The sequence below is a fragment of the Rattus norvegicus genome, chromosome 3 (genome assembly GCF_036323735.1).
Source record: "Rattus norvegicus strain BN/NHsdMcwi chromosome 3, GRCr8, whole genome shotgun sequence".
Lineage (NCBI taxonomy): Eukaryota > Metazoa > Chordata > Mammalia > Rodentia > Muridae > Rattus > Rattus norvegicus.
Window position 1 is genome coordinate 33,924,224 of NC_086021.1, and position 27,686 is coordinate 33,951,909.

Genomic DNA, 27,686 nt, shown 5'->3' on the forward strand with positions numbered 1-27,686 from the left:
GATCCTGAACACCTGAGATGGTCTCTTGAACACCACATGTATCAGGCACCTCCTGCGCATGGGACCCCAGGCAAGAGGAGGGCAAACCCCATAGAGCAAGCCCGAGCTTAGCCAGGAGGAGTGGGCCAATGTCTTACTTGGTAAGAGAGGACATTGGACAGGTGTTTTGCCTCCCTGCATCTCTGTTTTCCTGTCTGTGAAATAGGTTAAAGAAGACAGAGCAGAGAGAGTCCACTGGAGCCAGTGTGGGAGGAGCCTGCCCTGTGCTGTAGCTAGTGCCACTTGTGCTAAATCCGAAATGCCTCTAGCCTCACACAGGTGTGCTCAAGAGACTGTCTGGGAGCACTTGGCCTTTGTGGAGAGGATTACCATGAAGGACCTATTACTACTGCCATGATCAACATCAGTATGAAAATACAGTAGGCCCCTCCACAGGGTGTCCTGCTCCTCTGTGGAGAGAATGAGCCCTATCTGACACAATATTTAAAAATCGGTGTGAAGACTAGATTCTGATCAGGAACATGTGGTGCTAAGTAAAAACACAGTTTCACTTTTTAAAATGGGGTTGCTGATATAGCTTTTGTATAGCATGCAGGAAGTCTTAGGTTTGGTCCTTAGGGAGTAGACAGGATCAGAAGCTTAAGGTCATCACTGGCTATGTGTGGGGATGAGTCTGAGGCCAGCCTAACACTAGATAGGACCCTATGTCAGATGTTGAACCAGAAGTCATCGAGAACTCTGAGGGCAGCCAAGTTAGCGGGGCCATGGTTTTCCCTTTCATCTCATGCCTTTTCTAGTTTCCCAGATGCTCTCTAGCGAACTTCTGGTGCTAGACCCTTCCTATACCCCACTTGCTACAGTTTTGTAGAGCAGATTAAGCTTAGCCTCCTTGGCAGAATGTTCAGGGATTCCAGGGACTGCCCTTAAACTCATGTTTGTGGCACAGGGCAAGTTCTTCCTAAAGCAGCTCCTGGTCCAGCATTTCTCACACTCAGCTGGCCACTGGAGCCACAGAAGCCACTGTTAGACCCAGATTCCCAGGCTCCCAGTGCAGCCAGATGAGCTCTCTGGGGAGGCTTACTGTTTACAGCTCCCTTCCCCACACCACAGATTATTCACAGGAAGTTACCCATAACCTCCTTCTTGTACCCCTAACCCCACGAGTCCCTCACTAGACCTGTCTGTCTTCATAGCCCTGTCTACACCTAAATGTGGAGATGGGGTTTAGTTTCTTTTGTTTTTGAGACAGGATCTCCCTATGTAGCCCTGGCTGGTCTAGAACTCTCTATGTAGGTCAGGCTGGCTTTAAGCACACAGAGATGTTCCTGCTTCTGCTGGGACTAAAGATGTGTGACACCACACCTGACTACATTTGTAGATTTTTAGACTTCACAATTTGTTTTATAAGAATGAGTTTTGGAGGACTGGAGGATAGATCAGCAGCTGAGAATGCTGGCTGGTCTTTCAGAGGACCTGGGTTCAGTTCCTAGCACTTACGTGGTGCTACAACCTTCTTTAACTCCAGTTCCATGGGAATCGGACTCCCTGCCTGGCCTCTGTGGGTAACAGATTTGTACGTGCATACAGCCGTACATGCTGGCCAAACACCCATATGTATAAAAAAGTAATTTAAAAAGTTGTTTTGCCATGCATGAGAGTGCATACCTCTAATCCCAGCACTTGGGAGCAGAGGCAGAAATGTCTTTGTAAATTCAAGGCCAGCCTGGTCTACAGAGTTCTGGGCCAGCCAGGGCTACATAGACTATCTCAAAAAAATGAACCAAACAAACAAAAAAGACTGAGTTCATGGTCTTCCTCACTGCAGAAATTCCTCCAGGTTACTGCTGTCGCTTCATGGAGCTGGTCCTTGGGCTATGGTTTGGGTAGGTTTCTGTTGTTGTTTGGTTTTGGTTTGTTTGTTTGTTTGTCAGATTCTCTGTGTAGTTCTGGCTGACCTTGAACTCACTCTGTATTCAGGCCAGGCTGGCCTAGAACTCAGAACCTGCCTCTGCCTCCCGAGTGCTGGGGTTAAAGGCATGTGCGTGTCACCACACCTGACTCGTAGGATGGAGTTTTGGATGGTGGTGGAATTTTTATATTCCCTCATCCTTGGGGTCCAGACTTGTGAAGCTGCCTTGTGGTAAACCCCTCTTCTGGGTCCCTTTCAGGTTAAACCATGATTCCGGTGACAGAGCTCCGCTACTTCGCGGACACGCAGCCAGCATACCGGATCCTGAAGCCGTGGTGGGATGTGTTCACTGACTACATCTCCATTGTCATGCTGATGATTGCTGTCTTTGGGGGGACACTGCAAGTCACCCAGGACAAGATGATCTGCCTACCTTGTAAGTGGGTCACCAAAGACTCCTGCAACGACTCCTTCCGGGGCTGGGGGGCCTCCAGCCCAGAGCCCACTTACCCCAACTCCACAGTCCTGCCTACTCCTGACACGGGCCCCACAGGTATCAAGTATGACCTAGATCGCCACCAGTACAACTACGTGGATGCCGTGTGTTACGAGAACCGCCTGCATTGGTTTGCCAAGTACTTCCCCTACCTCGTGCTCCTGCACACCCTCATCTTCCTGGCCTGCAGCAACTTCTGGTTCAAGTTCCCACGCACCAGCTCGAAGCTGGAGCACTTCGTGTCTATCCTGCTCAAGTGCTTTGATTCGCCATGGACCACACGGGCCCTGTCAGAGACAGTAGTGGAGGAGAGTGACCCCAAGCCAGCCTTCAGCAAGATGAATGGCTCCATGGACAAGAAGTCATCCACGGTCAGTGAGGATGTGGAGGCCACTGTGCCCATGCTGCAGCGGACCAAGTCACGGATTGAGCAGGGCATCGTGGACCGCTCCGAGACAGGTGTGCTGGACAAGAAGGAAGGGGAGCAGGCGAAGGCACTGTTTGAGAAGGTGAAGAAGTTCCGGACCCATGTGGAGGAGGGGGACATCGTGTACCGCCTCTACATGCGGCAGACCATCATCAAGGTGATCAAGTTCTTCCTCATCATCTGCTACACCGTGTACTATGTGCACAACATCAAGTTTGACGTGGACTGCACCGTGGACATCGAGAGCCTGACAGGCTACCGCACCTACCGCTGTGCCCACCCTCTGGCCACCCTCTTCAAGATCCTGGCATCCTTCTACATCAGCCTGGTCATCTTCTACGGCCTCATCTGCATGTACACCCTGTGGTGGATGCTCCGGCGCTCCCTCAAGAAGTACTCGTTTGAGTCGATCCGAGAGGAGAGCAGCTACAGCGACATCCCAGACGTCAAGAATGACTTCGCCTTCATGTTGCACCTCATTGACCAGTATGACCCTCTCTACTCAAAGCGCTTCGCCGTCTTCCTGTCTGAGGTGAGTGAGAACAAGCTGCGTCAGCTGAACCTCAACAACGAGTGGACGCTGGACAAGCTGCGCCAGCGGCTCACCAAAAACGCCCAGGACAAGCTGGAGCTGCACCTCTTCATGCTGAGCGGCATCCCGGACACCGTGTTTGACCTGCTGGAGTTAGAGGTCCTGAAGCTGGAACTGATCCCCGACGTGACCATCCCGCCCAGCATCGCCCAGCTCACAGGCCTCAAGGAGCTCTGGCTGTACCACACGGCAGCCAAGATCGAGGCTCCCGCCCTGGCCTTCCTGCGAGAGAACCTGCGGGCGCTGCACATCAAGTTCACTGACATCAAGGAGATCCCACTGTGGATCTACAGCCTGAAGACACTGGAGGAGCTGCACTTGACAGGCAACCTGAGCGCAGAGAACAACCGCTACATCGTCATTGACGGACTGCGGGAGCTCAAACGCCTTAAGGTGCTGCGGCTCAAAAGCAACCTGAGCAAGCTGCCGCAGGTGGTCACGGACGTGGGCGTGCACCTGCAGAAGCTGTCCATCAACAATGAGGGCACCAAGCTCATCGTCCTCAACAGCCTCAAGAAGATGGTTAACCTGACAGAGCTGGAGCTGATCCGCTGCGACCTGGAGCGTATCCCTCACTCCATCTTTAGCCTCCACAACCTGCAGGAGATCGACCTGAAGGACAACAACCTCAAGACCATCGAGGAGATCATCAGCTTCCAGCATCTGCACCGCCTCACCTGCCTTAAGCTGTGGTACAACCACATCGCCTACATCCCCATCCAGATCGGCAACCTCACCAACCTTGAGCGCCTCTACCTGAACCGCAACAAAATCGAGAAAATTCCCACCCAGCTCTTCTACTGCCGCAAGCTGCGCTACCTGGACCTCAGCCACAACAACCTGACCTTGCTCCCCGCTGACATTGGCCTCTTGCAGAACCTCCAGAACCTGGCCGTCACAGCCAATAGGGTGAGTGGCTGCTCTGGTTGCTCAGAGGACTCATTTCTCAATACCATTGATGCTCTGGGTTCTAGAAGCTCCGTGTTCTAGAAACAACGAGGGTGCAGGAGTTAGACTCCTAGGCCTCATCGCAGGTTTGCTAAATCAGAATCTCAGGCTGAGAGTCTGTCCTTGTCAGAGAATATCAGTATTGTGCTGTAAAGGGATGGTGTGGCCTGTGTTTCAGGGATGTGCATAAGACAGGAATCCCAACACCAAGATTCTTTTGAAATGGGGTGGTGGGAGGTAGTTTTTACCTTGGAGTTTGTGGTATCTGTCTCCCAACAATATTTTTAGCCTAGAGACCAGCCTGTATGCCCCCAGCAGGAGAAACTCTGTGGGTGGCTTTGTTAGCTGAGGTGAAGCCAGATGGCCTCTGTAACTCCAACATTGCCCATGTCCCCGCTTCTCTGCATCAGAGTGGTGAAGAACAAAGTGTGGCTTAGGTAGGCTCACTCCACTGCTCTTCTGGAGAGGAAATTGAGGGCCAGAACTGAGAAAAGCAACGCCCTTGAAACTATAGGTGGCCCCTGTGCACCCAGCCGTGTGTGTGTGTGTGTGTGTGTGTGTGTGTGCGTGTGTGAGAGAGAGAGAGAGACAGACAGACAGACAGACAGACAGACAGACAGACACTGAGAGACAGAAATTGAGAGACTGACTGAGAGACTGGAGCCCCCACCAAGAGGTAATGGGCCAGTTAGACTGGATAAGGACAGAGCACTTGTGTGGCTTGTGGTCAGGGGAACCCAGGCTGCAGCAACTGAATGTCAGGCCCTGTCATCAAGGCCTACAGGATGTCTTCCAGTAAAAGGTGGGGAGCCTGAGGTTAGGGATCAGGAGACAGAGCTAGAGTGCCAATTCAGCCACCACCTCTGTGCCTCCATTAATCCAGTCCTTAAAGCAAGCTGGTGCTACTCACTCTTGAGTGGAGGTTGTGGTGGCCTTCAGCAGGTGGGACCTGCTACCGGCAGCTCTTTGTGCCAGCCTCAGGTGTGGAGGACAGTGTGTGTAGCTCAGGACTCACCTCTGTGTTCCACAGTAATGCTTTCTTTCTTTGTCCTGGGCGCCTTTAGTGTAGGCCAGCGTGGATCCTCCACGTCAGAGGGATGGGGGCAGTCTTTATTTGGCTTATTTGGCTTGGTTTATTGTACATATGAGAATGTCCAAGGACGATGGTCAACTCTGGTTGTTTCCACTAGAGTGGGGCCTCTGAGGAGGGGTCTTGGAGGTCCATGAAGAAGAACAGTGTTTGGGAAGCACCGCCAGCCCAGTCCTGTCTTTAATGTGTGTGGGGGGAGTGTGCTAAGTAGTGCTGGAGGCTGGTTACCTCAGGGAGGTGGGATGAACTCTCTGTGCCACAGGTGCTAGGCTGGATTCAGGAAGCTGTGGGCTAGCTCTCAGCCTTGTCTTATCCTGTCCCTCACCCCCAGGTTCTCACACCAGACATGCCTGTTAGTGTCGTGCCTATTAGCTGAGGTCACCCGTTAGGGAAGGAGCTGGTGGAGGCATGTTGTCCTGTACTAGAGGAAGGGGACCCTCTGACACCCTGTTTAGCACATTGCTTAGTCACATCCTGTCTCCACCCCTACAAGCACCCAGATGTCTTTTATAGGGAAAAATATGCTTGGACCAATTACAGGCAGGCTGGGCCCTCGTGGGCTTGAGACTACAGTAGGGTGGGCAGTGAAGTGGGAGGCTTGAATTGGATAAGGCTGCTAGGGACAGAAATGACGATGAGTCTGCAGAGCCTGTGGGGAGAGTCATGGGTTAGTGGTTGGGGAGGAAGTGCGGGGCTCTCGGGTTTCTTACACCATGAGCCAGGACCCAAGAGGAGGTGTAGGTCTTCAGAGGAATGAGCAGTTATGCATACTGTGTTAGGCTCTCAGTGAATTGGCCTGAAACTTTCAGTCAACATTACTGTGCTCCTGGATGAAGAGAGATCTTTGGTGTAACCATCCAGGAGAAGGGAGAGGGGGAGAGACAAGGATCTGTCATGAACTTGCAAGTGAAAAGTAAGGTTGGGTTGGAGTATATGACTCCTTGTGTGGAGGCTTCAGCGAAGGAACAGATGTGGATGGAGCTTGTGACTGGCCAGCAGCAAGGCTGGCGGAAGGGCAGATTGGGCTGTGTGAGCTCAGAGATGGCACTTCCCCAGATGGTTGGTCAGGAAGGTTGAGGAGGAGCCATGGAAGAGGTGCTTCCCAGAGCCTCCTAGAAGCGTTGTCCTTATTGAAGACCAGGTGGCCCTGAGGCCATTTCCATGATAATCATGGAGAGACAGCAGAGGTGAGTGAGGTTCAGGACGATGGGAAACAACTTTCATCCTTCAATGGACTAGGGACACTAGGGGCAAAGGATATATGTGGCCACATCAGGGAGCCAAATTACCAAACTACCTTCACTTTCTCCGAGGCCTAGGGAGTATTTGGTGGCAGAGTGATGGTGTGAGGTTCTGGGGAGAGGACTTTAAAGAAGGGACCTGTGGAGGTGTCGACTGACTGAGTGGACCTGACCCCACCAGTCACCGGCCAGAACCATTCCTACTACCCTTGACTTTATCATTATCATAGGATGGTGGCAGTGGGAGTGGGGCAGGGAGGCATTGTGGCTATTCTGGGAAGGCTGTGGTTCCTGGGTCCTGCAGGGCCCACTTCCCATGTACCCTTGCCTTTTACATCCCTGAACTGTAGACTCTGTAGCCACCTTGCCTACCTCTGACCCCTGGCCACAGCGGAGGAGACATCTCCGAGCAAGTGAGTTATACTCATGTTGAGGCAGGAGCCACACTCATTTCTCTGCTGAGAAAACTTAAGTTGCCCATTGGGAACCAGAACCTATGGAGTTCAGGTCCACCCTGAACAAAGGTTCTGACTTAGGAATGCTGGAGACGAGTATTTCTAGTCCAAGCTTTATGTTTCAAAAATGGGGAAACTGAGGCCCAGGAGGGCACGAGGCTTCCTTCCTGTTCGTGAACAGGGCATTGTATTCAATAGAATGAGAGTGCGGTTCCCATGTGAATAGCGGCAAGAAGCAAAGCTCGCATCCTCACCAAAATGGGCAGCAACGTCAGACGATGCGTGTCACCTCTCCATGGCAGGAGAATAGGGACAGTGGTGGGGTCCCGAGAGTGGGCATTGTGCAGCTCTATCCACTCCCTGTGATTTGCCCCTTCCTTATAGACACAGAGCATCACTACTGAACCAAGCTCAAATTGTGGCACCACCCCCTATCTGCTGAGCTTGAGTATGGGAAACACTCACAGAGCACTCACTGCTGGTTTTGAACACTGGATGGGTTAACAGTGTCTGTGCCGGGGCTAGACTCAGTGACTAGGAGGCTCTTCTAGAGGACGTGAGTTCAGTTCCCAACACCTATGTCAGGCAGCTCACAAGCACCTGTAACTGCAGTTCTAAGGAATCCCGCACCCTATTCTGACCTCCTCAGGCACCCTCACACAAGGGGCCAGGGCCAACGCACACACATGCACGCACACGCACACAGGGTCTGGAAAGCTGGCTTCAGTTCCCAGAGCTTGCTGTCCTGTTAAGGACTTGAGTTCAGTTCCAAGCCCTGACGGCAGCTCCCAGCCGTCTGTAGCGCCCTCTTTTGGCCGTTGTGGGTACTGGGCATTATTGTGGTGTGTAGACACAGGCAGGCACTCAGAACATAAGAGATAACTCTTCAGAGGCTGCATTGATGGCGGTGTGGTTGTGAGCACTTGTTGCAGAGAGCCTGAGCTTCCTTCCCAATATCCACATGACTACTTCAAACCATTCCTTAACTCCAGATCTGATGCCCTCTTCTGGCCTCCACTAGATATGCACATGGCTGCACATACATACTTGTGGGCAAGGACTCAGACACATAAAGTACATAAATCTGTTAAGACAGCAAAACAGGTCCCCAGCTCCAAAAAAAAAAAAAAAAGAAAAAAAAAAAAAAGACAGCAAAACAAAAACTCCAAACAGTATCTGTGCTCAGCTGCACATGTATATGCAGCTTCCAAATTGGGGGGGCCCTGCACCCTAGCTAACCTTGTGACCTGATAATGAGGCAGGAGGAGTGCTCTAGCTGGGATTCTGGCTCCTAGCAGGGAACTCTTTCCAGTTTCCAGAAATTGCTGCCCCCCATTCAGAAGCTGCTGTTAAGCTAGACAGGAGGACCAAGAGCCTGGGCCTGGCCCTGGCCTCAGCGGTGGGTAGGGTAAGCATAGCCGCCAGGTCGATAGTCCTCTGAGGGCAGGTGCTAGGTAGAGTCCACAGCCCAGGACATGTTGTAGGACCATCCTGGAGGCGGTCATGGTGGCTTCCTGAAGAAAGTGATTGTGAGTGACTGTTGGACCTACAGGAAGGGTTGTCAGGATGCAGAGAACTGATGTGTGTGAGTGGGGAAGTCCAAAGGCCCTGTCCAGCCATGCACCTCATCCTAGCCCTTTGCTCCCTCCTGCAGATCGAGGCGCTCCCCCCGGAGCTCTTCCAGTGTCGGAAGCTGCGGGCTCTACACCTGGGCAACAATGTTCTGCAGTCACTGCCCTCGAGAGTGGGTGAGCTGACCAACCTGACGCAGATTGAGCTTCGGGGCAACCGGCTGGAGTGCCTGCCCGTGGAGCTGGGCGAGTGTCCCCTGCTCAAGCGCAGCGGCCTGGTGGTAGAGGAGGACTTGTTCAGCACACTGCCGCCTGAGGTGAAGGAACGGCTCTGGAGAGCTGACAAGGAGCAGGCCTGAGCACAGCCTGGAGGAGCAGCACAGAGCCGCAGCACACCCTCAGGCCAGCGGGCAGCCCAGCTCTCCCCAGACTGCTGGACAGCCAGCCGGGCCCAGCCAAACAGAGGCTGGGCCAGAGCAGAAAACGGGGACTGAGGGGCTGGCCCCTTTTCTCCTGCTGGGACATGTACACCCAGGGCAGGCACTTGCTGGAGACCAGCATCTCAGAATGCAGTGTTTGGACAATCAGGGTCTTCACGCTGGAGCCCTCTCTGCCTCAGTGCTGGGCTGAGCCAGCCCCCAAGCAAGGCCCAGGAACAGTAACCTAGATCTGGGTATTTATTTCCACTTCCCACCTTCTCCTTCCAGATAACTTACACATTCCCAAGAGGGTCGGGCTCTGTGGGCAGTGTTTAGCACCCTGGCAGTCACCTTTTTCTTTTTCGGGTGATACTGACAGAATCAAATCAAGTGCCCATCCGTCCAGACTTGGGCAGGGTTGGGTAGGGTGAGCCAGCCGCAGGACGGTTGCCGTATTGGCACTGGGCTAGGCTCTGGCAGCAAAGCGTGCGGGAGACCAGGCCTCCAGGTTGAAGGGTCAGGCCTGGGCTTGCCCCATCAGTTTTTGAAGCAATTTTAGATTTTTTTTTCTTTTTTTTAAGCAAGGGTTTTTTGGGGGGGAGGGAGTTGGTTGTTTTTTTAAGCTTTGAAATGATGGGTGAGGTATTTAAAAAAAAAAATTAAAAAAAAAAAGACACTAAAGGCCAGTGAGTTGAAGTCTCAGGTGGGTGGTATTTCCCCCTTGAGCAAAGCAGCAAGACATTGAACAAAATTTCCTCTCCCTGGGGTGTGGGCCAGGATGTCTTCCCAGTCTGTCCTGACCTTGGTCCAGAAGTGCTATTTGCTCTTCTCGTCTCCTGGGGCAGGCTTTTATTTTGTTTGCTTTTAAGGTTTTGTTTTTTTTTTCCTTTTTTTTTTTTTTTTGGTGTCCTGTTATTTTTTTTCTCCTCCATGGGCCTTGGCAGGCACTCTTTTCATGGCTGTCAGCCAAAAGGAAGGCTCTGGAGCTGCCAAGAATGGGGGAGACTTGGGCTGGCTAATTCCCAGATGAACGGTGCTCCATCCCCCTCCCCACCCCCATAATGCCCCTCCACGCACAGTGTTAAGGAGCCCAGAGCAGCTGCTTCCCCCGTCCCCCCAACCCAGCCCCCAACTCTGTCCCCACATCAAGGATTTGCTCAATACCACCTCTCGCCTCTTCTGCTTACATTAGCTCTGTCACCATCTGGTCCATCGTGAAGAGCTGACATTTAGAGGTAGATTGGGCATGAGAGGTCACCACTGGGAGGGCAGGCTCCCCAGTTTTGGGGTTCCAGGACAGTTGTTACTGGGCGCCTGGTTTGCACACAGTACAGTTAGCATCTAGTGGTGGTAAGCCACTCTGCTTTAGATCAGTCACTAGGGTCCCCACCTAGAAGGGTCCTTGCCTTAGATCAATCCCACGGACACTAAGGCACGTTTAGCGTCTCTTGTCTTAATGATTGTGTCTGTCTCCGTCAATTTGTGTTTTCCGCGTCATGTCGTTGGATGTAACCCTTGGAAATACTGCACACTAGCCTCTGACAACCACGAAGCAATCCGTTACTCATGGGTCTGACTTGTAGACTCAGTTCAGATATCAAATAAATCTATAACACAATTGCCTTTGGAGGTCTCCATACCATACACAGAAGGGCTGTCCCTTCACTTCTCTGAGGTGTTTTGGTCCTGCTTGACTAGTTTGTTGAGGGACCACTGCTTGGGCTCTGCTCACTTCTCTGCCCGAGAACCTTGTACACCGTTGAGGCGGTTGCCTGAGGTGGTGAGCCAGACCAAGCACCTGTAAGTTCCAGGCAGGTTCCTGACCAGGGGTCTGTGGCCCACATATTCTGTTGTCCCAGGTGCCTGTTGTTTGAGCCCTCACAAGCTTTGACTGGTCAGTGCTAGAAGAGGAATCTGGAATGGGAGCCAGGAATTCTTGCTCCAGCCCAGTTGTCTTGTGCTTGAAGCTAGGCCCATCTCTTCCCTCTTGTGGCCTCTGTATCCCCATCTGTGCCTTGGGCGTCTCCACCCTGCTTTCAGAAGATGCTTGGGGTTCCTACACCCAAGGCTCCATGGTTCTGCAAAGGTAAGGCTGGCAGTCACCACAGGCAGGCCTCTATGGCTCCCAGCCCCTTCTAGGGTCAAGTGTAGAGGATCAGAGGGAGAACTGCCTTGTGACCTCAGCTCTACTGAGACTCTAGTTCCATTAATTTTTCGCTCCCCCCACCTCCCGTCTTTTTAATAATAATGGCACAGGCAGGCTTATTTAAAGGGGTTGTGGTTATGGAGTGTCTACTCTCCATCCCTGTAGTGTGTAGAATGCTGTATGGGTTGGGGAGGCCTTGCTAGGAATAGAGCCTGAGGCCTTGAACGTGTAGAACAAGCCGCCTGTCCTGCTGAGCTACACCCCCTAACTCCTGGGTGATCCTCAGGGGAGTGCTTCTTTAGGTTCACATGCACAGAAGCTGGGAGTTCAGGATCTAACAGCTGTACCCAGTGAGGATTCCATGCCACTTCTGAACATCACAGGAGTTGGGAACTTCAGGGCTACCCTGGCCTCAGGAAGGGTAATCCATTTGTTGGGGGTGGACCAAACACTTCCCACTATGCCCTACCTCCCTGAATTGTTGATTTCAATTAAGCTTCTAAACCAGGTGTACTCTTTTTTTTTTTTTTTTTTTTTTTTTTCCGGAGCTGGGGACCGAACCCAGGGCCTTGCGCTTCCTAGGCAAGCGCTCTGCCACTGAGCTAAATCCCCAACCCCCCAGGGGTACTCTTGTCACGCCTGTAAGCTCCGAAGCCTGGAAGTTGAGTGGGGAAGATCGCCAGAGGCCAAAGCCAGTGTGGACTACACAGTTTCCCAGGCAGACCTACAGAGTAAGAGAGGGTCAGCAGGAGCCCCGTCAGTAGTCTCCCACTATCCTTCTGGACTACATGCCTATCAGGAGCCCTTCTATCAGAAGTATTTAGGTGAGGAAGAGGCCAAAATGTGACCAAAGAGGAGGCCTGAGCTCCACAGGCCCTGAGCCCTCAGACCTGAGTCATCTCTGCCCCTGTGGACTGCTTGCAGATAGGAGGCTGAACAGAAGGGCTTCAGTCAAGGAAAGACCCTCTTACTTACCTCCAATCGGAGGAACTTCCAGTTCCGCTGCCCCTGCCCCACCCTGGAGTAGGAATGGAGTTGGGAGAGACTTTCAGGCTTCTGCCCCAGTCTGGAACTAGTTAGCTTCTGAGGAAAAAAAAAAAAAAAAGTGATGTGGAAACACCACCCACCCTCCCCCTGAGGCCAGCAGAATGAATAGAACAGAGGGCCCTTTGCCTCCCCACCCACCCAGGCCTTGCCACTCTACCTAAAACCACAGTGTGGGCCCAATCCCTACCTACAAAAGCAACTTAGAAAATTTGGAGAAATTGGAAAATAGTTTTAAAAACAAAATATTGGGGTTGGGGATTTAGCTCAGTGGTAGAGCGCTTGCCTAACAAGTGCAAGGCCCTGGGTTCGGTCCTCTGCTCCAGAAAAAAAAATATATTTCCACCCCCTCAGCCCCACCCTGCTAGCATTGGGTGACAGTTGAGAGGCACTTCCTAGATACTAGCCCCAGGCTGAGGTCCTTATCAGAGAATTACCTGCTGTTCACCCAGGCCTGTTAGCACCAGTTGCTGAGAAAGTAAGGGACCACCTGTCTGGCTGAGCCCCTCCCCCCACTTGTTGATGTCCCCAGGCCATCGCTGGCTCTGCAGTAGGGGCCCTGTATTCCTGGAAGTTGGTTGGGTGTCTGTTTTCGCTCAGTGGTTGCATCAGAAAGGACAAGTTCTGCATTCCCTTCCTTGTGACTTTCCGAGGTTCTGTCTCCAGGCCTTCTCCAGCCTGACCCGAGAGAATTTCCATCAGCCCTAGTGTCCAATGGGTACAGCCCTCACTGGCTTTCTTGAGGCCTGGACAGCCCAGACAAAGCAGTAACTCCCACTGTTGTGGCCCAGAAAACACTTGGTCAGGAGCCAAGGCTCTTGACAGGCAAGCAGTGTCCCCTCGCTTACTCCTGAGACACTCTGTCCCCTGGCTATTCAAAGCACCATTTCTGGGAAGGCCAGTGAACAGCTTTTCAGAGCTCATTGTCTATGTCCTCTGCAGAGCCAGCAGGTGGTTCTGACCACCCTGCCACCCCACTGTAGACACCGGTCATCGTGGGTCTAAGGCTAGAGAACAGGAACCATCTCTGTCTTCCCTCATTCTGAGGGCTTCTGTTCCCCAGGACCCCTCATCTACCTCCCCTTAGCACCTCTTTAGAGCCTTTCTCTCAGCATCTAGAGGGCTTCAGACCAAAAAATGAAGAAGCACTCAAAGTTCTCTTCCTCCGACCCTTTGGCCTTCGCCATCCAAAGCCACTCAGGGCCCAAGCCCTGCAATCCAACAGATTTCCCTCTTGGGTAAATTTAGATTCTGTGACTGGGGACTTTCTAGCCTTTTCCTTCCTCATACTATTGGTGACTCACACATTCTGGCAGCTTCCTGCCTGCCTCCCCACGCTAAACACATCCCTAGTACTGCTCAGGAGTGGATTTTAGAGAAAAACTTGAGGGATCAAGACAGCCTGTGAAGGGAAACAGGTAAAGGCTAATCCTGGATTAGCTGGAGGCTGGGCCAGGGCTGAGACTGGGCCCACCTCCAAGGTCAGAAATGAGGGAGGAGGAGCCAGGGGAGGGACGGGGCCCTGGGTGGAAGGCACAGACTGGATTTGTTTGGGAGGGTGGAGCAGCAGGGTTGATTATTTTCTAGGTAGGTAAGAGTTAAATCCTTTTGGACCTCAGTCACTGGTCTTTCTCCCCTCCTGAACTTTCTCCTCTCCAGCCCTGGAGCCATCGAGCTGAGACAGCAGAGTCCTGCAGCATTGCCCATGGCCTGCCTGAGTCCCTCACAACTCAAGAAGGTAGGGGCCTGTGTTTTGGAGGGTGCAGACCTCTAGTGACCCTTGAACTACCTCTGACATTTCACAGAGAGAAGGCTCCCTGGGTATAAACCCTAATTTCTGTAAACATAGCCTGAGAGGGCCAGGTCACAACGCTGCCCCCCACACCACCACCCCACGTCCTATACGGTGGGGATTGGGGGATAAGAGGTGGAGAAACCACAGTTCAGATTAACCAGTCCAGCCAGCCCCAGGGGCCTGTTGATGAAGGCCTGGATGGGGACAGGCCAAGAGATAGGTCAGTGCATTAGGAAAGTCTACCATATAGGGGTTGCACTACGCACACCTTGAAATAACCACCCACGATTTCATATGGCAGGACTGTTACTGTATTAGATCTAGCCTTAGGATCTTCCTTTCAAAGTCCCCCCTGGAGCTGTGGTTGTGGCTTAGCAGTTGAGTGCTTGCTGGAGGCTCTGAGAGTGATCCCAACATTCACGACACACACAAACACACTGCACATACACAAACACACACACTATACACCATACACACACAAACACATACTGTACATACACAAACATACACACTACACATCATACATACACACCAACACACATATTCACATACGTACACATACTACACAGCATATACACACACTATACAAACACACTGCACACACACTACTGTAATACACAAACACATATACACACTACATACCCCACACACACAACACATACACACAAACACACTGCACATATCACATTATACAAACATATACATACAAACAGACTACACACACACCAACATACATACACACACCACCAATATCACCACCATACACACATATATCATGCATATACACACACATACACAGAGACACTCACACCACACAAACGCCCCACGTCACACACACATCCTATACAAATGCACACACATGTACATACCACACAAATACATACCCGCTATACTCACATACAAACATGCATATGCACATACTACACACGCATATAAACACCATACACAGATACACATCACACAAACACACACATAGAGCCCCCACACACAAATGCACCCATGCACAGATACCACACAGACACACACCACCCAAACACACACACACACACACACACACACACACACACACACACGCACACACACACACTCTCACACAGACCTACTCTCTTCTGACACCTGCCACTCATGCCACAGTTCTCAAATCTGTCTGTGGCTAAATATGTCCTGGAAGTCAGTCTTTCTTTCTGTCTCACAGGCTATCCAGGGACAAAGCCCCAGCCAGTATTTTTCTGTATGGTTTTTGCTGAGCTTTTGTTCATTTTTGCAATTTTGGGAGTGGAGGGCCTCCCACGTGTTAACCCCGAGTGCTTGTTTGCTGCTGTTGGTTTGCTCTGTTTTGGATTTGTGAGAGATGGTCTTACTATGTATCCCTGTCTGGTCTAGAACTCAATCTAAAAAGCAGGCTGCCCTCCAACTCACAGAGCTCTGACCGCCTCTGCTTCCTACATGCTGAAGTTAAAGGTGTGGGTCGCCATGCCAGGCCACACTTAGAGCCTTGCTCTCTGCTCCCTGCTGTGGTGATTTTCTTTGACTTCAGTGCTGAGGACAGAAGCCAGGCCGTGTGTACATGCTAGGCAAGCAGTCTGCTTCTGAGAGCCGTCCTGGTGTGCTAGCCTTGGGATAAAAAGCTTTGGGGCGACATCAGAATAAGCCACCTGTGCTCACACCCCGTAGCCTCCCTCTCCCCGTCTAGCCAGGGGGATGCTGTGATGGGGACTTTCTAACCTTTCCTCCGCATGCTAGTGGTGACTCAGGCATCCTGCCTGCCCACACTAAATAACACAGTGGAAATAAATTTTCCAATGGATGGATTTAGGGTTTCAGGACGAGCATGAGCCCATCCAGCCTGCCTTCTGTCTGCTCCTCTGGCCCTCCCCTCACCCTGGGCTCCAGCCCTTCCCAATTTCTCACAGTCATCCAGCGCCTACAGGCTTTGTAAATCCTGTTCTGTCTTCAATGGCCTTCCCTATCTCTTTGCTTCCCAGTGTTCTGCACTTTCCTCTAAACCCACTTCCTCCAAGCTGCCCTTTGACCCTTCACTTCGTTAGATTCTTTGCTTTTCATTCTCAAAACCCTGCCCCTCTCTCCCTGTAAGTCAGCGTATTGTGGGACGGTATGTCTGCCTGATGATTAGTGACTTGTGGGTCTCCTTCACTGGGTTGTAAATTGTGTGAGGATGGCTTGCTTATAATTACACGTCCATCTATCTGCTAAAGCCATCTCATACTCTTCACACTTAGCCAGTGTCAGAATAGACAGGCATGGTGGCACGTGTCTCTAATGCCAGCATTCAGGAGGCTGAGGCAGGAAGATCTTGAATTTGAGGCCTCCCTGTCTTCAAACAAATAAAAACAAAGCAAGGGGGTTAGACAGCTCGGTGGTTAAAAGCACTTTTTGTAAGCATGAAGGTCAGAGTTTGAGTCTCAGCACACACTTAACAAGCTGCCTACACCTCCAACCCCAGCTTCAGGATGGAGACAGGATGGCCAGGGCTCTCAGGCTACCAGTCTAGTGAAGAAAACCGTCCAGGTTCAAGGGGACCCCCTGCCTCAGAAATACAGTGCGGTAGCGGGGCACCTTATGTCCTCCCCTAATGCTCCTGGAGGCACATGCGCGCACACCAGGAGTTCAGACACCTGTTCTACACTCACATAGACACATTTACACATGAATGAACAAAAGGGCTGTGTTTCCATATGTCGCAAACCCTATGGAGGTCAAGAGCAGAGACAACTGCTGCTTTCTCTTCTTCGCGAAGATCCAAGCAGCCGATGCTGACTTCTCCTCACTAAGCACCAGACACCTATGTCCAGGATGGGGGATGGGGGACGGAGTGGTGAGCAGGACACTTGATCTGGGTTCCGGTTTGTGGTCAAACATGGATGTAAGGAATGGGTGAGGGCAGAGCGAGCCTGAGTCTTGCTCCTGTTGCAGTTCCAGGAGGACGGGTTTCTGCTGTTGGAAGGATTCTTCACAGCAGACGAGTGTGTGGTCATGCAGCAGAGGATTGGTGAGATTGTGGCTGAGATGGACGTCCCTCTGCACTGCCGGACAGAATTTTCCACCCAGGAAGATGAGCAGCTTCAAACTCAGGCAGGTACCTGGGACGATGAGGACGGGCGTCCGGCTTTGGTGGGTGCTCAGTCTGGATGGGAGGACCCTAAGGCCGTAGACTTCTGATAAGGGATCAGACTTCAGTCATCTGCATGCCAGGTACCAGGCTAAAGAGCTGTGCTGTATCGTTCCTCACTATGAATTCATAAGATGGCTATTACTGTTCTCCCTTGGCAATGGGCAAAGCCGGGCTTTTCTCCGGGTAATATTGTGTGGCTCCAGCCACACAGTTTGTAACTGATAGAGACTTGAATCCACCTCTCTGATATCAAATAGTGCTGGTCATTGACCTGCTGTGGTTTCTCAAGTTCTCTGGTCACAAAGAACCCTCTGTGAGCCCTGTGATAGGCCGCTCTTGGGTGAGTCATCTCCCTGCCAGACTAGGGAGGTCAGTTGCTACCTCAGACTCAACACAGTTTGACAAGTTAGGTGGTTCTTCCAGAGTTCCCTTAACCCTTCTTAGCCTGAATTTTTAAGTGGCCCAGAGGGCTCGCCTTATACTGATGCCAAGGAGCGCCTGCCATCTGGTGGCCATAAATAGAATTGCAGCAGCCCGAAACTACTTTCTCCCAGAGAGGGGAGGATGGAGTCTTCAGAAGACACATAACAGAATAAGTATTTTTCCGACTAGCAGGACAGACACACTCTAAGGGGTGAGGGGGCTGGATCCTGTCCCTTTATCTAGCTACCTACCTAGAAGACTCTAACGCTCCGTTGACTGCAGAGGTAGGAATGATAAAAGAAGAAAGGGTGGTGTTGGAGAGATGGCTCAGTGGTTAAGCACTGGCTGTACTTCCAGAGGACCAGGGTTTAATTCCCAGCTCCCAGTTCCCACATGGACGCTCATAACTGTCTGTATTTCCAGTTCCAGAGGTTCAATACTCTCATACCGATATACATATGGGCAAAACACCAATACACAGAAAAGAATCACAGAAGCAGGCAGATCTCTGTGAGTTCTAGGCAGACTACTCTACAAAGCGAGTTCTAGGACAGCTAGGGCTGTTATACAGAGAAATTGTATAGCAAAAGACCAAAAACCAAAAAAAACAAATGAAGAGAAAGAAGAAAGACGAGGAGGAAGAGGAGGTGGTGGTGGTGTGGTTTAGGGTGCTGGGAATCGAACCTGGGTTCTTAGCAGAGCTCACTGGGCCATCTTCCTAGCCCTAAGAAGCAGTAACTGTGCATTGAAACTTTGTTCTTTCCCCCAGTGATTCAGCTGCAGTGCTGGGTGGAGTCAGGGAGCAGCACCTCCCTGGGAGAGACAACAAAGTTTTGTAATGTATGTGTTGCCAGAATTTTTCAGATAGAATGTTTGCTTGTTTGTTTTGAGACAGGGTCTTATTTTATAGCCTTGTCTGTCCTGGGACTTGCTGTGTAGCCTGGGTTGGCCTCAAGTGCACAGAGATCTGTTGGCCACAACTGTTCTGTCACCTTCAGCTCAGGACCATACACCACGTAAGATGCTCAACATATAAAATAGGCACGACCCCTGCTAATGTAAGTCTCTTTCGTATGTTTAGGGTCAGGCAAAGCTGTTCAATTGGGCAAGTGTGACAATGACTTCTTGCTGTGGCAAAACCTGGCGATAGAAGGAGATGGGTTTATTGTGCTCCCTGTTTCAGATGGTTCAGTCCATGGTCACTTGATTTGTTGCAGGATGCTTGATCACACTGTGAGCTCCAAGGTTGTGTTGCTTACTGGAAAAACCTATTTCTAGTTATGATGTGACTCAGCCCTTAGCACACAGTTTAACACGTCGCTAGCACATACCCTTAACCCCAAAAAATGAATGTAAAGTTTGTAGAAGGAAGCACCTATGTTTGAAAGTGATGTCTAATTGAGTGGCAGACAAAGGGATGACTCAGAGAAAGATTTGACAGACTAGGATATGCCCAACTCTCACAAGAACAGGCTACGTAGGAGAGAGCGGTACAGAGAGAGGAAGGAGGAGGCCGTTTTACTGGGAGAGTTTTACAGAGTCAGGGCAGATAGAACAGAACAAGCCAGAGAATGAGAAGGAGCCAGAAGATTAGAACAGATTGCTAAAGTTAGTATGAGGCCAAGCAGAGCACTTCAGTCAGAGGCCAAGAGAGGAGCCACCTTGGAGAGGAGTTTAAGCCAGCTGAGGTGAACCAGCCAGCCAGAGCTGAGAAAGAACAAGAAAGGGTGAGCTTAGAGGCTGAAAACATTCTAGGCCTAGATTGGATTGTATGGAGGCTGGAAGCTTCCAGGACTAGGCCTAGGTTAGCAGACATAGGGAGCAAACCTTTGAGATGACAGTTATTTCAGGTGAAGAAAAGTTATCTTTCATAGCTTCATGACCAGGGGCCTGTGGTGAGACAGACTTGTGACAGGGCGAGTGGTCTTGAAGCAGAGCTGCTCGCCTCACAGCAGCTGGGAAGCAGAGGAGGGGTCTGTGGCAAGATGAACCATTCCTTCAAAGCCTCACCCCAGTGGCCTACCGCCTCCAAGGCCCAGGCTCCCAAGAGTCCCCAGCCGTGAGCCCATCAATGGACGAACAGCCAAGTTAGTATCTCTCCCAGCCATGGTCACCACTGCTGGGGACCAAGCCTCCAGTACATGAGCACTTTTGGGAGGACACTTCTGTGAATACACTGTAAGAATTGCCTGGATGTATTAAAGACGTTTTTTGATGGCCCAGACTGCTCACCAAACTCAGATGGGGACTTGAGTTCAATCCCCAAGACCCCATTTAAAAACATCTGGGGTGCACCCCTCTAGTCCTACTGCTTGGGGAAGTGGAGGCAGTGGATCCGTAGAGCTTGATGGCTGGCTAGCCTAGCCTACTTAGTGACTCTCGGGCCAGCGAGAGACCCTGCCTCAATGAAAACGGGGTAGATGGCTCTGGAAAAATGGCACCTGAGGTTGTCCCCTGCCCCATACCTGTACTATACAAAAGGCGTTTTTGATCTGTAAGATTTTCAGCTTAGGTAAACTTAATGTGCTCCAAGTTCCATGGTGAATTAAGGAGCGATGTCCAGGAAACCCTAGTTTGTGGCTTAAGGCACCTGGGGTTGGAGCTGACTGTCTGTACCTCAGTGGCCATGTCTGAGAAGCTCCCACGGGGCATCTGTAGTCCTGTGTGAGCAGGTAGCTCCTGAGTCCTGCTCTGTCCCTCAGCTCTTCTCTAGTCTCTCCTATGCTCCCTTCCATAGGGCAACACGGACTACTTCTTGAGCAGTGGTGACAAGATCAGATTCTTCTTTGAAAAAGGCGTTTTTGATGAGAAAGGTTTGGAGGCATGACGGTTGGAGGGACTGGGTCAGGGTGGCTAAGTCCTGGGGCTGGGAGGCAGCTGAGACCTGAAGGAAGCTGGATTCCGGATCTTCTGCCTTTGTCTGTTTTCTGTACCACAGGAAATTTCTTGGTTCCTCCAGAGAAATCTATCAACAAAATTGGCCATGGTGAGCAGGGGCCTGGGAGTGCAAAAAGGAAAGTAGGACAGCTGAGGTGTGAAGAGTTTAGGAGACTTAAGACCAAACGCCACCATAAGATGGTGGTTAGCCAGGTGGTGGTGGCACTCAGGACACAGAGGCAGGCGGATCTCTGAGTTCAAGGCCAGCCTGGTCTATGGAGTTCCAGACAACTAGGGCCACATAGAGAAACCCTGTGTCAAAAAACAAAACAAAAAGATGATATTGGCCACATGGCCCTGCTCAACCTCAGCCCTCTGTATCCTTTCATGGTGGTCACTTGTCACGTCTGCCCCAGCTGAGAAAGGGATCCACTGTGTGGCTCCCAGGATGGGCAGCGCAGGCTATTCCACTGTGCACTGCCTGCTCCGGGATGATCCCTAGGCCTGGGGGTTCTTTAAGGGACACCTGATGTGACATCCCTGTCCTTGTTCTGAGCCCTCTAAATCAAGTAGCAAACTCTTACCTTTTGCTCAGGATGACACATTACAATGTATTTTTAGCCTTTTTTTTTTTTTTTAAGATTTACTTCTTTTAGGTATATGAATATACTGTAGCTGTCTGCAGACACACCAGGAGAGGGCGTCAGATCCCATTACAGACGGTTGTGAGCCACCATGTGGTTGCTGGGATTTGAACTCAGGACCTCTGGAAGAGCAGTCAGTGCTCTTAACCGCTGAGCCGTCTCCCCAGCTCCTGAGACTTTGTTTCTTTGTTTTTTAATTAAATATGTATTCTTCCTCCCTCCCTCCCTGCCCCCCTCTCACTCTGTGTGTGTGTGTGTGTGTGTGTGTACGAGAGAGAGAGAGAGAGAGAGAGAGAGAGAGAGAGAGAGAGAGAGAGAGAGTGGGTGCAGTTCCATATGAGTATGCCATGGAGAGTGTGTGGAGGACTGGGGACAACCTGTAGGGGACATTCTTTTTCTGTACTATGACCTTGGGTTGTCAGGCTTGGTGGCAGGTACATTACCCATTGAGCCATCTCACTGCCCTCTTTTTTGTTTTTCCTTTCTCTTTTTTCTTTTGACAAGGTTTCATTGTCTAATCCAGGCTGGCCTGGAACTCAACAAACCTCCTGCCTCAGCCTCCCTAGTGTGGGGACTATAGGTGTGCACCACAATACCTAGTCATCATTGTCATTTCAAAAATACACAGCTCAGGGTCATAGAGTACGTTGAACATTTTTTTTTTTTTGTAATAGCAATTGCAGATGCTTATAACGAAGTATGGCCTCAGGGTAGGATCTGGGCTACTGTCACACACTCCTTAGCCTACTGTGCCCTACAGCATCTCTGGGGACACAGCTGTTTTTCTCACCCCACTTTATAGAGAAGGAGGCTTTCAGGGAGGCCTTTCATCTGAGTTCTCACAGACCCAGAGACAGGTCCTTCTGACTCTGTCAGGTAGGGGGAGTTAGGGCTGGAATGGGTGTTCCCGGTGCCCAGAAGGTCCCAGATAAGGTCCCAGGCAGGCCCGAGAGATAGCTCAGTTGATGGAGTGTTCGTATGTCTGTATAGTATACTTGAAGCCCAGGGTCTAGTCCCTGGCATGGGATGAACCAGCCATGGTGCCCTGTGCCTTCAGTGGGGTTGGAGGCAGGAGGGTGGGAAGTTCAAGGTCATCTTCTAGTATACAGCAAGTCCAGGCCATCCTGGGCTACACCAGACCCTGTTTCAAAAGCATAATAAAACCATAAAGGAATAAGGCCCTGAATGAAGTAAGGTCAAGGTGTGTCTATGGCCCTTTGCTTAGCTATAAACAGAGTTTCAAATACGTGAGAATTCCAAAATGGGGCCTGACTTTAGTGTCCAAGATATAGGAGGGATACACAGGGTCTGAGGCTAGCCCATGAACCCATCTCTGACCCATAGCTCTGCATGCCCATGACCCTGTCTTCAGGAGCATCACACACTCTCCCAAGGTGCAGGTGAGTGGGAGCTGGAGGTAAGGGCGGGAAGGTGGGAGGAGCAGATACGAACCATCAGGCTGCTGCTGTGTGGTTTCATCTTCTAGGCTTTGGTCAGAAGTCTGGGCCTCCAGATACCAGTGGTGGTACAGAGCATGTATATCTTTAAGGTGAGCTCTGCAGCCTCCTCAGACTCAGTTTCCCCATTGGACTGTTCATTCAAAGCTTTCCATTATAATAGACTAGGAACTGCTGGAGTTGGTCAGGTTTCGGGGAGGGCATGTAAGGCTGGCCTCTGGCTAAGGTGCTTGGTGCTACACAGATCTCAGTTAAAACATGTTTAACAAAGGAAGGGGAGCCCAGTGCCCCTTGTTCTGCTCTTAGCTCTCAAGGGCCCCCTCAGGGCTACCTTCTCTAAGAAACTGTCTAAATCTCTTTGCAGCCCTCCTAGGCTGAGCACATAGTAGGTACTCAGTAGATGCGTGCTAGTGTAGGACTCAGATCAAGAGCTGTCTGCTCTTCTCCACTCTTACCAGGTTCTTTCTCTTTCTTGCAGCAACCTCACTTTGGCGGCGAAGGTGAGCTGAGATGGGGCTGCTGTGGGGGCCATCAAAGGCCTCAGGCTGGAGATGGGGCGCCACTGGCCATAGGGTGTTTGAAGGGAGAAAAGGCTCTTCCCTCAGGGTCTGTGGGATGGGCAAGAGCCTGGCCAGGGAGGAGCAGCCATCTTCCATCCCTTCCAGTAGACTGGGGAAGTGTCCCTAGAGCCCTTGGCACAGTGATCCTGATTTCAATGGCAAACTTAGCTGGCTGAAACCAGAACCCTCAGTCCTCCTCCCCGAGATATTTTTGTTTTCAGTTTTGTTCGAGACAGGTTTCTCTGAGGCCAGCCTGGTCTACAGAGTGAATTCCAGGACATCCAGGGCTACACAGAGTAATCTTGTCTTGAAAAAACAGAAAAGAAAAAAACAAAAACCAACCAACCCAACAGGAACAAACAAGCCAACGTTACTTCTTCCTGTGGTGGTCCACTCCTTTCACCCAACACTACAGCACTCAAGAGCCAGAGAGAGAGAGATTTTTAATAACACTGTTTCCCAAATCATTCAGCGTGTGATTTGATGAAGGGAAGAGTTTAGGGACTCCATGGTGGGTGGCGTTCTGCTCAGACACTTCTGCAGCTGTGGAAGACTAGCTCTGGCCCCATTCACATGCACCCCTTTGCTTTGTACAAGCTCAAGTCTGACTCCTTGTGACCAGTCTCTCATGGCCCTGTGCCTGCTCTGCCTAAATCCAGCGTCCAGATACCTTGGCCATTTTTTCCCCTCAGAGACTTTGAGGACCCCCTAATTGGCCACCCTCCTCAGGATAACAAAGTCCCTATGGCTGCTTAGAGTACATAGTTACCCCAGGGGGATGAAGGTGACACTTGTTCCTGTAGACTGAACTCCTCTCTAGGGCCATCTCCATCCCACCTGTGCCAGGCGTTATCCCAGGGGCTTTAAACAGTGGATGCAAATGGACAGGGGCTGTGTCTCCTGACAGTAAGAGAGGGTACTAGTGCCTGCGACAGCCTGTAATCCCAGCAGCTCAGAAGGACTGAGCCACTACCGTGGGCAACTTCCTCAGAAGACCCTGTCACAAAGCAAAACAGAAGGAGATGTAGTGACTTGGTCATTCATGGTTGGTGCCCTGCCCTGCTCATGTCTCCAGCATATGTATCCTGCTGGTGGTTCACATCTGCTTACCCCTGGCTAAGAACGGAAGCTTTACGAGTGCAGTGGTGGTGTAGGCATTTAATCCCACCACTCAGGAGACAGAGGCAGGAGGATTTCTGAGATCCGAGCAGACTGGTCTTTGGAGTGAGTTCCAGGGCAGCCAGAACCACACAGAGAAAGAAACCCTGTCTCAAAAAACTAAACAAGAATGGTGGCTTCCAAAAAAAAGAAAGAAAGAAAGAAAGAAAGAAAGAAAGAAAGAAAGAAAGACAAAAATAACAAAAAGACCAAGGGGCTGTGGATTTAGCTCAGTGATAGAGCATTTGCCTAGCAAGCGCCAAGTCCCTGGGTTCGGTCCTCAGCTCAAAAAAAAAAAAAAAAAAAAAAAAAAAAAAAAAAAAAAAGCGGCTTCCATGATGTGGCTGAGGTTAAACATAGCTACTCTTTTTTTTCTTTTATCATTACGAGGTTGGCCTTGTGCTGAGCAACTTTTAAAAAGATTTATATATTTTATGTACACACATGTTCTGTCTGCATGAACTTCTGCACACCAGAGGGGAGCATCAGATCCCATCACAGATGTTTGCGAGCCACCATGTGGTCTCTGGGAAGTGACCTCAGGACCTCTGAGCAGCCAGTGCCTGTACACATGAAGCCATCTCTCCCGCTGTCTGTCCTGTACTAGATCATTTTAGTAGGTCGTCCTAAGAGCCTCTAGCAGACCTTGGAAGCAGGTTAACCAGTCTACAGTTGAAGAAATGCTTAGAGTTTGTAGGCTAGGCAGTAGTGAGACTCTTAACTGGAGATGGATAGGCTAACCCTGGAAGGATTATGGAATGAGAACCTGGCCAGGATAAGGTGAGGCATGGCCAAAGGCCTTGTACCTTACTCCTGGGTGGGTCTCCTACAGTCTCCCCTCACCAGGACGCTACCTTCCTGTACACGGAGCCTCTAGGCCGAGTGCTGGGCCTGTGGATTGCAACGGAGGATGCCATGCTGGAGAACGGTTGCCTCTGGTTCATCCCTGGCTCCCACACCAGTGAGGACACTATTTATCCCTGCCCACCCCATCCCCAGGAAGAGGGACGTACAAAAAAAAAAAAAAGTGACTAAAGGCTCCGTGTTGGCCCACAGGTGGGGTGTCAAGAAGGATGATCCGAGCCCCTTCGGACTCTGGGCCTGGCACCAGCTTCCTCGGGTCGGAGCCAGCCTGGGATAACAACCTCTTTGTGCCTTTGCCAGTGAGGAGAGGTAGGTGAGGTGCAGAGCACAGGAAGGCAGGTGGCCATGGTTAGAGCTCTGTGTTTGCTCCACTCCCTGCATACAAAAGGCTCCCTGTGGTGCCTGCAGTCTGAGGGCCTTGAAATTGTAGAAAGGATGGTGGTGGCACTGGTATGGGGCTGGATCATAGTCAGCAAGCAGTGTGCTTCCAGCAGGCTCGTTAAGGTCAGACTAAAGTCCTTGACGGTCATTTCTTGAAGTAGATGATTGCCCCTCTGACTCTCAGAGGTCCCAGGCAATTAATGCAGGACTTTTGCAGGGAACGTGTGAGGTACGCACGTGCTCCATGTGTGGGCAGGTAATGCCTGGTTTTCCTTATGGCAAAGGGATACCAGATGCCAACTCTGTCTGGGGAAGGGGACCCCCCTCCACCCCTCATATGCCTGTGTGTAAATGGTTTCCTGTCTGCCTCTGCCTTCCAAGTGCTGGGATTGATTAAAGACTTGCACTGCCACACCCGGCCGGGGAAAGCCCTTTCATAAGGCTTCCCAAGGAGGGTCACAGTGGAGAAGACATGATGCTAGGGGACTGCTGTCTGTCTAACAGCTTGGCCTCAGACCTGGAGCACGTGTGATGACAGCCTGCGTTTCTAAGGATAGGAACGGACAAGTTCTCCCTTTGTGGAAGTAGGGCTGTATTCTTTATTCCCTTGGGAAGAAGACTGCTTGCTATGGGGTTGGTGGTGACTTGCTGGTGACAGTGTGGTATTCCCCAAGGGGGTCTGGTCCTGATCCACGGAGAAGTGGTGCACAAGAGTGAGCAGAACCTTTCCGACCACTCACGCCAGGCCTACACTTTCCACCTCATGGAGGCCGCCGGCACTGTCTGGAGCCCAGGGAACTGGTAGGTACCAGGGTTGGTGTGTGCTCCAGAGAACCTCTTCAGAAGACCCTTTAGGCTAGGCACAGTCGTCCCTTAACCCCCAAATTGTATTGACAGTTTTGGAGTTTAGGTTTCTTTAAAAAACACAGAAATATTATGGGAATATATTTTTCGTTTTAATCCCAGGTATGAGATATGTGGCTACTTCAGATTGTCCACAGCAGCTGACTATAATTTGCCCCGTGCTCTAGCAGGGGCATGATTTTGCCAGCATTAGATAGTTTCTGTGACTGTGTGACAGTTGGGACTCTGGGGACCTTTCAGAGAGTCTATAAATGCTAGGGCCACAAGAGGCAGGGTGAGTTGTTGGCCTTGGTTTGTTAAATAGTTGTTAAATAGAAACAATCATAAATTAGATCAAACTTGCCCCAAGGAACTTGATTTTCCTAACAGGCAGGAAGTAGTTTAATGATAATGTCACCTTTCCTTTTTCGCCATCTCGTGTTGGGGGTTAGGGTGGAAAAGGGTGGAAGAACGTTCTCACGAAATAGCCAAAGTCTAGCTGTAGCACCTGTTGCACTCTCTGCAGGCTTCAGCCCACGACTGAGCTGCCCTTCCCACCACTCTACATCTAAAGGCCCTGGCAGAGCAGGGCTGGTGAGGGTCCCCCACCCTCAGCCCCAATGCTACCAACACCAGGGCCTCTGGCTGCAACCAAGCGCGCATCTTCTTGTATGGCTTTCTTTCTGATGTTGTCTGTGACCTTGGTCCACCAGACAGGGAGCCAAGAAGCAGAAATGACTGAGCAGGAGCCCAAGCTCGGGGAGAGGAGGGACTTCCTCTAAAATTTTCTCTCTCTACACCTTCCTGTTCCAACCCAGCTTTCTGAAGTGTCCACTCGGCAGTGAAAGGATTCACTTGGGTTTTCTCTTGGATGGGTGTTTCTGTGTCAGGCACTGAATAAAGGCAACTTAAAATATGTATGTGTGTGGGTACTTTGAGCACGTGTTTGCACCACATGTGTGCACCACGTGTGTGCAGTGTCCGTGAAGGTCAGAAGAGGATCTTGCAGGTGGCTGTGAGCTGCCATGGGCCTGCTGGGAATTGGATACCTGTCGGCAGACGCAGCTGGTGTTCTTAGCTGCTGAGACCTCTGTGGCTCACAAAATGACTTTGAAACGTAGCTTCTCCATCCAGCCTTCTCTCACTGATAGCAGAAAGCCATCAAGGACATTCCAGCGTGCTTAGTGTGGAGACACATAACAATAGTGATGTT

At 51.0% G+C, this 27,686-nt stretch overlaps 2 protein-coding genes and 1 long non-coding RNA gene across 16 annotated transcripts in view; 2 read left to right on the top strand and 1 right to left on the bottom strand.

Moving 5' to 3' along the window:
* Window positions 1–10,766, top strand: part of Lrrc8a (leucine rich repeat containing 8 VRAC subunit A) — a 32,691-nt gene extending 21,925 nt beyond the window's left edge. For 9 of the 10 annotated variants that reach the window (XM_039105233.2, XM_063283945.1, XM_017591840.3 and 6 more), the window contains 2 exons: window positions 2,169–4,333; window positions 8,813–10,766. In XM_039105233.2, coding sequence (XP_038961161.1) covers window positions 2,177–4,333; window positions 8,813–9,088 — 2,433 coding nt within the window. In that variant the 5' untranslated portion in view covers window positions 2,169–2,176 and the 3' untranslated portion in view covers window positions 9,089–10,766. The remainder of the gene's footprint in view (window positions 1–2,168; window positions 4,334–8,812) is intronic. The other variant, NM_001024782.1, reaches the window with a different exon arrangement.
* Window positions 9,264–27,391, top strand: Phyhd1 (phytanoyl-CoA dioxygenase domain containing 1). Of its 4 annotated transcripts, none has more exons than XM_017591649.2 (12): window positions 9,264–9,402; window positions 13,998–14,076; window positions 17,068–17,226; window positions 20,427–20,502; window positions 20,628–20,675; window positions 22,555–22,610; window positions 22,697–22,759; window positions 23,146–23,167; window positions 25,218–25,346; window positions 25,442–25,558; window positions 26,305–26,431; window positions 27,000–27,391. In XM_017591649.2, exons 2-12 carry the CDS (start codon window positions 14,044–14,046, stop codon window positions 27,043–27,045), a joined length of 876 nt encoding a protein of 291 aa, XP_017447138.1. In that variant the 5' UTR covers window positions 9,264–9,402; window positions 13,998–14,043; the 3' UTR covers window positions 27,046–27,391. The 4 variants fall into 4 exon arrangements, with proteins under 4 accessions (XP_017447138.1, XP_006233839.1, XP_006233841.1 ...); XM_006233777.5 differs by lacking the exon at window positions 9,264–9,402 and adding an exon at window positions 11,068–11,234; XM_006233779.4 differs by lacking the exon at window positions 9,264–9,402 and adding an exon at window positions 13,287–13,756.
* Window positions 10,019–13,301, bottom strand: LOC120101891 (uncharacterized). Of its 2 annotated transcripts, none has more exons than XR_005502922.2 (2): window positions 12,270–13,301; window positions 10,019–11,226 (listed from the first exon to the last, which is right to left on the bottom strand). It is a non-coding gene; the product is annotated as an uncharacterized LOC120101891 (long non-coding RNA). The 2 variants fall into 2 exon arrangements; XR_005502921.2 differs by having other exon boundaries at window positions 10,019–12,018; window positions 12,270–12,380.
* Window positions 27,392–27,686: the final 295 nt, after the last annotated feature.

Bases quoted from the DNA above. Each gene is read 5' to 3' on its own strand.
- Phyhd1 (XM_006233777.5), top strand. From the start codon at position 11,068: ATGGGAGCCAGGAATTCTTGCTCCAGCCCAGTTGTCTTGTGCTTGAAG. The intron at 22,611-22,696 runs GTGAGTGGGAGC...TTCATCTTCTAG, and splicing joins CACACTCTCCCAAGGTGCAG to GCTTTGGTCAGAAGTCTGGG. The intron at 22,760-23,145 runs GTGAGCTCTGCA...TCTTTCTTGCAG, and splicing joins AGAGCATGTATATCTTTAAG to CAACCTCACTTTGGCGGCGA.